An 11,031-nucleotide genomic window follows, 5' to 3' on the forward strand; every position below is an offset into this window, starting at 1 on the left:
AAGTCACTGGTACCGTTGTTACAGGCACACATGTCTACCACGCATGCCTGGATGAAAGCTTCAGCACTAATCAGGCCGGCGCATGAACTCCAGGAATCCCCGTGAAATATTTGTTCACAGATGGTTTGCTGTAGTGAGCAAATAAGATGGAGATCCAAAAGTCAACATCTTACTTAACATTTTTACTGGAAAAAACTGATTGCTATACTTACAAATGCTTTGCATGAATCTGACACATTCGTCTTTGATTCATCAGCTTCTACATGAGGGTCTTTGCATTCATCGTTTGGCAGATGGACTCTGTGTTTGATTCCAAACTCAATGGGGGTCATTTTAATAGCTGATTATGAAGATGAAGTGAAAAAATAAAGGTTAGACTGATTTTTTTTCATTCTGTAATACATTTTACACATTTCATTGAACTACAAACCATTATCCATGAACTCATCATAGACAGGAACGCCGTTGAAATCTCCACAAAGGCCACAAGTTTGGTTCTGGTATCTGTTTGAAACTTCCACCTGAAGCACAAAACAGAGAGGATCATGTTTCACATTATTTTTCATCATTCATATCAGAAATAAAATGTCACTCTCTGTTCTTTCACAGTGCCTATAATGTCAAAAAGTTTTAAAAGTTACAGTTAAGTTAAAGTCCAACGTTTCCAACAATCCAAAAAGTTTTTTATCATCTCATAATTTCCTCTCAGCAGAGATTTACTGTATCTCCAATTGTTTCATCCAACAGGGAGAGCTAATGTATTTATTTTAAGCCGGACCTCTATACGTAATCAGTCAGTTGATGTGATTTATTGATTTGGAAAACAAAAATTGACTCAAAGGAAGGCAGAAACAAAAAGATGTATACCATGACTGCGTCTTCACGGTTCCACATGACTATAATGCCGACTTTGGTCGCTCGAAGCCTGATGTAAAATGTACTTTCTTCCACCTTTACTCCGCCACTGTAGTGCGGCAGAGTGACTCTGATAAAAGAGAATAAAAGTTTGAAGATTTGACAAGCACAATGTAAAAGATCTTGACTAATGTAAATTTGTTGCAAAGTTTTACTTACGGATTCTCGTTTTCAGCGACCTCAGTCTTGGTTAGGGTGAATGTATTTTCAGAGATGGTGACCACAACATAACTTATTGTAATATTTCCATCATTTTCTTCTCGTCTAATGTGCACAGAAAACTTATTCTCGGACTTGCGGCAGTCTTTGACCAGGTTGTACTCACACAGGCCAGGAAACTGGAAGACATCACCATCAAAGGTCTTAAAGTGCTGCCTGCCCCAAGTGCTGCAGATGTTGTTGACATGGTTGTCAGCTAGAACAGCAAAATTAAAACAAAATATGAACAACATATAATCTAGAAATTACACATTTATTACTTTATCTTTTTAGAAAATTATATTTAACATCACAGACCTCCTGATCGTCTATTAAACTAGTAGAAATAGTTTATTAATTTTGGTTGTAGTGCCAAAATCTATTCGATAGAATCTAAAATATGCAAGTCTTACCCCGCTTGGCTTCAGTAGCACCAGCAATGCTGAAGAAACACAACCACACCACAGTCCACTTCATGGTTGCCACAGAGGGCTTTGTGACCCAAAGCAGATAAAAGTGAGGCTGACAGTCAGGGCTTCATATATATACATTTAGATTTCCATGTAACTCCGCCTTTTTGTGCGGGTTTGTCAATATGATTGATTGTTTGAAATGACGTTCACAATTTTTCTAAATGCTGTACTGTATTTTCTTCATCAAGCGTGTCAGAAAATTAAACAGCCAATAAAATGAGACACTCCTGGAGAGTACAAATAAGATTATGTTTGATTTGCTTCAAGTTTGTCATTACCATGTTTACCCATAGAAGCAATGTATTGGTTGATCTGGCTATAATTTTTGTCCTAAATCATTTAGGTATGACTAAGATATAAGTTAATTTTTTGTCATTAATTAGAAAACTAAGATTCTTATTAATAGTAATCTACGCAGCTGGGACCTCCGCTGTTTTCTCTGCTTAATATCTTATTCCTTTTCCTTTTAAGTCTTTGGAGAAGAAAAGGGAAAATGTTTGGATCTTGGGTTGTTGAGTTGTTTCGCACTTTGCTTCCCTGATTCTGGTTTCATTATTATTCTGTGTTCCTTAGTCTCTTTCTCTGCACACCCGCCACTTCATTCTCCAATTATTTAATCACCTCTTTCTCATTCCTCCTTTCTGGTTCCTCCTTTTTTTTTACCTCATTTATTCTCCTCATCATGCTAGTGTTTCTGGTTCCCGTTTTTGGATTCACCTGTCTGACTGTAAGTTTTGTTTGTCATCATGTATGTTCATTAAAACTATCATCAACTACTCAATGTTTCAGCCTTCCTGGATTTGGGACCATCTTTCAAAACACCTCATGACAAACTACAGTGCTATGTAAATGTTGTTGCCACCTTACAAATGTCCTTCTATTTGACTTCTTTCATTTGTGTAACGACACGTAAGAAGGAAACACACTGAGCTTTCGGGAAAGTTTCCAAAAGAAATTCACAATTTCCTGGATGAAGGCCTTGGCAACCTAAAAAAGCACGATGAATCATCCAGCTCTGAGCTTTGGGTGTCATCAGCCCCTTCTCCACAGGCGTGGCTTTTACCTGTTCTGCCTCTGGCAGATTAATCTCCATTGGCAGATCCTGCACAGGTATTCCCCGTTTTGTGTAACCATTTCAGGGGGTGGTACATCCTGTATTACACACTACATAGTGCCAGAGAGCTGTTCAGTGTGGAGGAACATTATCACGCTTGCCAGGAGCAGATTGTGTCCATGTTGGAGCAAAATGGCTGTGATTTTGCAGCTCTGCAAAAAACACGTCTCTCAAGAATGGTCACGGAATGAAAAAGTGAGAACCAACCGCATTAAAATCTAATAGAAGAAGTGACAAACTGTGGTCACTGGCTGTTTTAATTTACTGCTACATTCAGATGCTTTTTAAACTTATATAAGTACATGTAAATATTAATTTTAATATATATATTTTCAAAAATATACTTTTTAAATCCTTACTTTATGTGATTCATCATATTCAACAAAAGTTGCACAGATTATATTTAGTGTTTAGTGTAATATGATCTAATGCAAAAGGTTGAAAGTACAAATATGAATGTGTGTAAGAACAAACAACGACTTATCACTTGTTAGCTTTACAAGTTTGTTTTGAAATATCAAGGTCTACATCATAACTATTTTTACCTGTTTGGGGGTTGAATACAGTACAAGAAACTAGTTCTGCTATTGTTCTCACAGATGCTAAAATGCAAATTTGTTCAAATAACTTTGAGCTGAATTATTTTAAGTTCAGACCTTTATCTCCTAGGCTTTTATTTTCTTAACCAGAAAAGAAAATTCTAGTTGTCTCTGTGAGTATTTAGATTCTCTAGAGTGTCTAAGTCAGGTCAATTGTGTCCAGCTCTGCTGAGTGTTTTACACTTGTATATCGTGGTTTGAGATCTCCGTGTTTATTTTGTGCACTTATTTCCTGTCTCGTTTTAGAGAACTTCACTTGCTGAGGTTCCCACCTATAGTCAACCACCTGTGTCTCACTATCCTGACTCAACTTGTTTTATGGACTTGTCTCAGATGTTTGGAATGGATTTTTGTGCCCTAACCTTGGACTGTTTTAAAGTGTTACTGATTTTATGTCACTATGTTGAGTCTTGCATTTGAGTTCTAGAACTCACTAACAAATCAGAAAATAATTATTCATTAGATTTTGTGATACAGCAGCAAATATGATAATTACTCAGAGATCAGGGTATTAACAATAACTATTCTTATAAATAAGAACCACAAGCAGTAGCTGAGATGGCTGGCCCAAACAAGACAATAAAAGACAGGCGACTTGATTTCACTTGCATCTTTTTATTCAATCAACTGATAAATGAGCTCCATAAAGTATGCAATACCTTATTAGAGATTTAATGATTATTTAAATGATTCTTGGAGATAAATCTTGGTCCCACATGTGAGGACAGAGGACTGTGTCACTGCAGTGTGAAGCGTCGCTTTCTGCGAACATGCAGTGCAGCAGGTGTGGTGCACTCTGTGTGCCCACAGCCGCACTCCTCCACATGCACATAAGTGAACTGGACGTGCGTACCATCTTCACACGCCAGGGTAACAGTGCGGTTGCTGGCGCGTCTCTCCTTACAGCAGGAGCAGGAATGCTCCATAGCAGCTGCTGCTTCAGAGTACCTGAAAAGAACAAGGACAGAAAAAATCAGCACATTCAGTACTTCACAACTGCTTAATAAACGATTTGATGACTTTCCAGAGGAAGACAAAACTAAAAGTAATGTCATACTTACTTGGTGAAAGTGTCGCATGATCCTTCACATGACGGCATATTCAACTCAGACTGACAGCCATTGTGGTTGATAGGAGTTGTCCGGTTAAACAGTCTGCAGGCCTTCTCTTTTTCCACACCTTTTAAAATGTTAGAGGAAAAAAAATTAGTTTTTATGCTTGTTTCAGTGTCTTTGACTCTAAAGAAAAGAAAATAATCATACTCACAGATTTTGCAGCAACCATTTGCTGCAGTCTGAATTGTGTCCTGAATAGAAAACAAAAAATCAACAATAAGTTAGAATTTTTCCCTGTATATGATCCAGTGTGGGTTTATGTATTAAACCAGGCACTTACATTCTTGCAGTTGCTCTCTTGGAATGCTGGGCAAATTATTTGTTTGTTGGTGATTGTAAAAGTCTCACCATTCTTAACACAAGTCTTACTTTCACACTTATTTTCAGGTGGTGACCAGGTTTCTCCCTCCTGGAAATTACCACACAGATAACCACATACTTAGTTGTTTTATACTTACAGAAATTTATGCAAACCCACAGAGATGATTTGGTTTACCTTTAAGAGTGTCTCAGTGCCATTAACAACGAACACACACTGGGTCTGCACACACGTCCCACAGCAATCATCTGAGTTGGTTTTTACATATTTGAATCCCTGAAATAAAAAGCAAATTCAATAAAATCGAAGGTCAGATTAAAATACAGTTGCTTGTAAATTTATTCACACCTCTTGTCCCTTTTAACATTTTTTCAAGCAATTACCCCCATTTACAAAGTTTTTTATTTAGATCTTCTCCAATAGACAAACTTGTACACAATTGAATAGAAATGTTACATAATTTTCTAAACCTTTACAAACAAAATTCAGAAAGTGTGAAGTCAGAGTCACTACTTTGTGTAACAGCCTTCAGTGAAAATAGTTTGTTTTTTTCTGGGATATTGCTTTGCATATGTGGCGATTACAATTTTTGCCCAATCTCCCTCAATATTTGAATCTTGCCACAGATTTTTAATATGATTCATGTCTTGGCTTTCTCGGGGATATTGCAACACCTAAACATGCTTAGAAATAAACCAGGCATGGCTATTATGTTTCCCCACTATAACTGCTGTGAAGGGTTGAACCACTGGCAAAACATAATTTTTCTAAGCTCTAATTAAGAAACTGTTAAATATTCATTTTTATCTTTTTCTGACAACAGCAAACATTACAACTGAACAACAGAAATTGGCCCACCACACTGAAAATTGAGACATTATTAAAAAATGCTGAAAACTGTTCAGTATATTGTATTTTACTTGCCTGATTTCCACAAAAAAGCAGTGAGTTTTAATTTGTGTAAATAAGCACTAAAGTCCATGTAGTATTATGCATTCTGAATCCAGTTTCCTTTAGCATTAGCTGGCATTTCTTTAACAGTATTCCCATGTTTACTGGTGCAGACTATATTAGTGGGCATTTACATATAGATACCTCAGCTTATGCCTGAATCTCATTTATATTTGGAGTACCAACTTCATGTCAACACTTTCTCCCACCAGAGTGGCCACATTCCCATACGCGTTACATTGTCTTCCTCACCTTTCTGCATGTTTTTTCACACTGCTGCTTCTCGCACTTGATTTCCATCAGACCACCAGATGAAGAGTTTGAGGAACAGAAGCAGTTCTCACATTTCTGGCCAGGAGCTGAAGAACCGGGCTGACAAATCCACATAAATTCATTGTTATACCACAAATTTAAAACTTATATATTAATAACATATAAATTGTGAAAGATCTGGATATAAGGATTGTATTGATGTATTGGCAATTGAAATGCTCCAAATAATGGCTCTGCAGCATCCAAAAATGTAAAAATAAGCTCATGCGAACCTTTATAATGGTAGGATTAAAAGGGTTATTAAAAAGAACACCGTACACATTTGTCACTTACCTGGTATTCAACATCATTTAGCACACAGACTCTTTTAGGTACTAGGAAAGAAAATGAACAATTATGTTAAAAAATGGTCCTTTAAAAGTGATTCTTTATCCATTTGGCACTATGCAGGTTCAAATCGATTTTATAGACTCACCACAACTAAGTACTGGACAGCATTTTCCCTCTGGAACAGTGATGTTTGGCTTAAATCCAACATCACAGTTCATGTTGATGTCCGGACAAGCGTGGATCTGACATTCTGTTTACACAAAGAAGGAAAACTCAATTTATTACTAATTTAAACACTAACAAGCAGCAAACAGTAATCAGCATTATTACTGATGTCTTACGGCAAACGTGGACAACGCAGCAGGGATTTGATGGATCAGTTTTATTGACAAGGACATAATCTGGACCCATGCATCTTGGTAAAATAGTGGGTGGGCACGTCTTAGGCTTGCAGATCACAGTTTTGGTGGACTCATCACACACACAGTTCTGACATTGGTATTCAAATGTCTCATTGAACTAAAAAAAAAGAAACCAAAGTGTTGACTTTAACACCTAAGGGAAGAAGTAGAGGACTTTACATGAAAATCAGGTTTGGCTCACCTCCCGGGGCGTCCCATTAGGATCAAGGCAGCCTGTTAAAACATAGTGTAAACATAATTATGTGAGTCTCTGCTCTCTCGAATTGCTAATGCTGAAATTAATCACTTTTATTCGTGATTGGGATTAAGATACTTTTCAATTCCCCAAGTACTACACACCTAATAAAAGTTATGAAAAAGACAATCCCAATAGGATTTTTGTGAATACTTGTAACTTGTAAGATGTTACAAGTTATTTTGAGCTGCTTTTAGTATGAAGGGTCCTTTATAAATAAAATTGGTTGATTGATTGGTTGATTGATGTGTCAAAGAGAGACAAAACTCCCAAAATGTACCCTTTTGGACAATAATTAAAAATATGCTGCAAGCAAACTGCATATTAGATATTTTAAGAGAGAGGGAAAACCAAAATAATATGATAGGTTAAGCTCATATACTGTGTGTTAGCACAGGTTTTGGGCGTGTTGGTTATATTCTAGACAAAACACTTTGATATTCATTTAAAGGCAAACTTGGCTCAGTTACATTTTGCAGACTGCACATTTTTTGTCACAAAATGTGCAGCTCTCCTTTGTTATATTGACAAATGTTTGGATGTGTTGTGGACATTATTTTTCTCTCACTAAGAACAGATATAGATTTGGTATTTTAAAATTTTATGGAAACAGTAATTGTAAAAACTGCAAATTATTTTGGACAGCTCATAAACATCACCAGAATAAGACCCCAGTTAGGCAGCTAGAAAAGAAAACAGAAGGAACCAACGATTCAATCTTGAATCTTAAGACTAACACATACCCTCAGAGTTGTGATTACATACTTACCACAATTTTTAACACATATTTTTGATTCTCTGCTGAACAGTTTCATCCCTGCAGGACAAAAGCAGCCCTCTGTAGTGAAATCCATACCTGGATCACTAGGACTGCAATAACAACAACAACAACAACAAAAATCATTATTCCTTATTGCATCTTAATTGCTCCTTTAGTGGTTTGTGTTTTGCTTTCACTGGGTTTATTAGTTATATTGCTATTTATGCTGCAGTTATGGGTTTCACTTTGAGGTATGCTGAAGATGAGACAAATCTAAAAGTTGCAGTACACTGGCCCTTGAAAACAAGATTGTAATACTTCTGCTTTGTAGACTAAAGAAAAAGCTAAACTTTCCACTCCGTACTCCACAGTCTAGAAGTGTTTTAGATATTTATTTTCTCTCTGAATTGCTGAATTGCCCATAAATTGTTTGTTCATGGTTATTCTTTGCTGTGTGTGTCAATATTGTCAGGAGATGGATTGGCATCCTATTCAAGATGTACCCTCGTCTTTCTCAAGAACTCCTGCAATTAGGCACCAGGTCCCCTTTGACACTGAAGAGGTAAGAGGGAACAGACAATGGATGGATGGATTATACTCCTTTTACATTTACCATCGTTTAACACACCTCCAAAGAATAAATGAGGTCTCATTTCCTTGTCGAAACTTATTGGAGGATTAAAATGATTTTAAATGAGTTTAAATTATTCACATTTAGCGTGAATAATTTTGACATTAAATGTTGCTGAATATTGTAATGACCAAGAAAGCAAGTTGAGTGTTTATTTTATTTTATTTTAAAAGCAAACAAATTAGGTGGAATTGATCAAAATTGAGGAATTGACAGATTGAAAGAGGTAAGTAACTAAGACAAGAGAAAACTTTCAGAAAGACTTGAGGACTATTAAAACATATTCAGATATTTACTTATTTATATAACAAAGCATCTAGCTTTTTAATCAGCATCACCTGATAAACTAAGTTTAATTAAAAAGGAAAAGGAATTATCAGGGTTGCTTTCACAATTTTTGTTCAATTTCCTTTTGTTTACACTAAAAATAACTAGTACCTGCCATAATAGTATGAGGAAATAACTTTATATGTTAAATTATTTTTTATAACTCACCTGTCCTCACAAGTTGGTTGATATGCAGGTCCACAAGGTTTATAAATTTTGCCTGATGGGCAGTCACTGGCTGTTGGTAAAGGACAACAATTTAGTTTGTTTTATTTAATCAAACTGTAAGCACAAATTAAAATTTAGATTTGAAAAACTTATTTTTGGTTTCAAGATGTCCACTTGGACAAAAATAAATATTGTACCACATAGATCAGTGTGGTTCCTCCAGTGAATACAAACTCCAACGTCAGAGCAGGCAGCAGCATAAGTCGCTAAACTTGAGCACTCCACTGCATTCGCTCCGTTGTGAACATGGCAGCTATCAGAAACACATCCTTTGTAGTAATTATCTGGAGAGATCCGGGAATGGCATTCAGCAAAGACACTGGTGGAAAAAGAAAAAGAATAATAATCACAAGAGAAAATGATGATTTTAAAAGCTTCCAAACTAATTTACAATAAAAAAAAAATACAGAACAAAGTCACAAAGTACCTGCTCTTAAGGAGTTCACATACAGGACTTGCGCTGCATGGAGGTTTCGAAGGCGGTTCTCCTCCAGGCTTGCAGCCTTTATCTTTCTCTAGAAGCCAGCCATCAGCAATTTTAGCGCAACCTTCTGATACTGTTCCTCCAGACTGCCAGCAGTCATCACCTTGACTGTTGGTGCAAGTTCCTATCACAGATTTTGAAGTGTCATTATCTACATTCAAACCAGAAGATAAACACAGATGGTCTCCTGAGAGGTAGTTCTTACCACAATGACCCTGTGTGTTTCCTCCAAAGTACTTGTATGGAAGGTTGATACTAAATCCAGTTCTTCCAAATTTAACAACCACATTTAGACGAAGGATCTCTAAAACTAAATTAGTGCCAGTACTTATCACTTTAACACCTTGTTTCCAATAAGGGAGCTTTTGACTCACTTCATTCGTAAATGCCTGCAAAATAATCACAATTCAGATATCAAAAAAAAAGGCTAAAACAGACATTTGATCCCACATGCAAGTACATTGTATATTGGTCAAGACACATCTTGACCAATATACTGTTTGTCTTTTGTAATCAGTATAAAAGTATTATATTCAGAGGGGGATCATCTTGTATTACCTTCAAATCTGGTTGTCCATTGAGAATAAAATAGGACAGTTTGATATGTTCTGCTCCATAGTTTACATTTAAAGACTGAGGACATGAAGGATCTTCCAAAGGATCACAATGCATGTTATCAATGTAAATTTCCAAGTCATCCCTTGGTGTAATTTCTTTCATCAAATAATAGGAACAGTTTCCATGGTATTTGTAGGATAGTCCATCAAATGTGCTGTAATGACGATCTCCCCACCCTTTGCACTCGCCTGGAGTGATAAAAAGAAATGAAATCTTTATTCAGTTTAAAACAGAAGCATTTGACTGAATGTATTGATCAGCCACTATATTATGACGACTTGCTTAAGATTAAGTAGGCCTTATGCCACAAATATAGCTCACACCAATTGTAAAAAGAAAGAATAAAATCCACAGTTTTCCTAAAGAGTCTAGAAATGACACATTAGCAAAAAGCTATTTGAGCTGCATGGGAGAATCCCTATGAAGTTGTGCTTGAATAGTCTAATGGCTACTTTCAACCAATTTGCAACACTATTTGTGCTAATCACTGTTACGATTCATACAATTAATCATTATAATATATTGTTGTATTGTTTCCTTTATGAGTGGTCAAAATATTTAGTTTTTGGTCTATTTCTTAAGGATTTTAACCAAATAACTTACAGTCACATTGATAATGTTGGCAGCATTGATATTCATCATATACCAGAACAGGAGTTTTTCCATTGGAACAAGTTATGTTTTGGATGGGTGGACATTCATAGGGCACTATTTGAAGAGTATTGCTTCCAATACATTTGGCCATGGTGCAGTTGCAAAAATAAAAGGTCTCATTTTGCTGTAATAAAGAAAAGAGGATAATCAGGGTAATCATCAAAGTAAAATAAAACATTTAAAAAGAATAACATTTAGTAGTTTAAAAATAGCTTGATTCAGGGTTTTTAAAGTTATGCAACTTACCATTTTATTCCATTTAGGACAACCATATAGGGTAGTAGAAGGTGTTTGGCTTGTAGATTTAGTTGAGGGTGTTGTGGATTCTATACTTGTAGTTGGTGTTTCAGTTGTAGTGGTAGATTGTGTTGGTGTTGTGGATTCT

At 36.1% G+C, this 11,031-nt stretch overlaps 2 protein-coding genes across 2 annotated transcripts in view; both read right to left on the reverse strand.

The window, feature by feature from the left end:
* LOC106964656 (mucin-2-like) overlaps positions 1 to 1,590 on the reverse strand; it is a 10,039-nt gene extending 8,449 nt beyond the window's left edge. The window contains exons 1-4 of the mRNA XM_015060290.1: positions 1,527 to 1,590; positions 1,075 to 1,330; positions 868 to 985; positions 431 to 521 (exon numbers count right to left, since the gene is read on the reverse strand). Of these exons, the coding sequence (XP_014915776.1) occupies positions 431 to 521; positions 868 to 985; positions 1,075 to 1,330; positions 1,527 to 1,590 (529 nt within the window). The remainder of the gene's footprint in view (positions 1 to 430; positions 522 to 867; positions 986 to 1,074; positions 1,331 to 1,526) is intronic.
* Positions 1,591 to 3,998: 2,408 nt separating this feature from the next.
* LOC106964657 (mucin-2-like) overlaps positions 3,999 to 11,031 on the reverse strand; it is a 21,325-nt gene continuing 14,292 nt past the window's right edge. The window contains exons 15-32 of the mRNA XM_015060291.1: positions 10,893 to 11,017; positions 10,596 to 10,770; positions 9,933 to 10,180; positions 9,580 to 9,763; positions 9,318 to 9,498; positions 9,028 to 9,209; positions 8,831 to 8,900; positions 7,714 to 7,814; positions 6,891 to 6,922; positions 6,629 to 6,806; positions 6,433 to 6,537; positions 6,291 to 6,331; positions 5,937 to 6,056; positions 4,911 to 5,009; positions 4,695 to 4,823; positions 4,566 to 4,605; positions 4,361 to 4,478; positions 3,999 to 4,247 (exon numbers count right to left, since the gene is read on the reverse strand). Coding sequence (XP_014915777.1) covers positions 4,037 to 4,247; positions 4,361 to 4,478; positions 4,566 to 4,605; positions 4,695 to 4,823; positions 4,911 to 5,009; positions 5,937 to 6,056; positions 6,291 to 6,331; positions 6,433 to 6,537; positions 6,629 to 6,806; positions 6,891 to 6,922; positions 7,714 to 7,814; positions 8,831 to 8,900; positions 9,028 to 9,209; positions 9,318 to 9,498; positions 9,580 to 9,763; positions 9,933 to 10,180; positions 10,596 to 10,770; positions 10,893 to 11,017 — 2,339 coding nt within the window. The 3' untranslated portion in view covers positions 3,999 to 4,036. The remainder of the gene's footprint in view (positions 4,248 to 4,360; positions 4,479 to 4,565; positions 4,606 to 4,694; positions 4,824 to 4,910; positions 5,010 to 5,936; positions 6,057 to 6,290; positions 6,332 to 6,432; positions 6,538 to 6,628; positions 6,807 to 6,890; positions 6,923 to 7,713; positions 7,815 to 8,830; positions 8,901 to 9,027; positions 9,210 to 9,317; positions 9,499 to 9,579; positions 9,764 to 9,932; positions 10,181 to 10,595; positions 10,771 to 10,892; positions 11,018 to 11,031) is intronic.

Source organism: Poecilia latipinna, unplaced genomic scaffold (genome assembly GCF_001443285.1).
Source record: "Poecilia latipinna isolate Pla-1442-1.1 unplaced genomic scaffold, P_latipinna-1.0 Scaffold1699, whole genome shotgun sequence".
In the NCBI taxonomy this organism is placed as follows: Eukaryota; Metazoa; Chordata; class Actinopteri; order Cyprinodontiformes; family Poeciliidae; genus Poecilia; species Poecilia latipinna.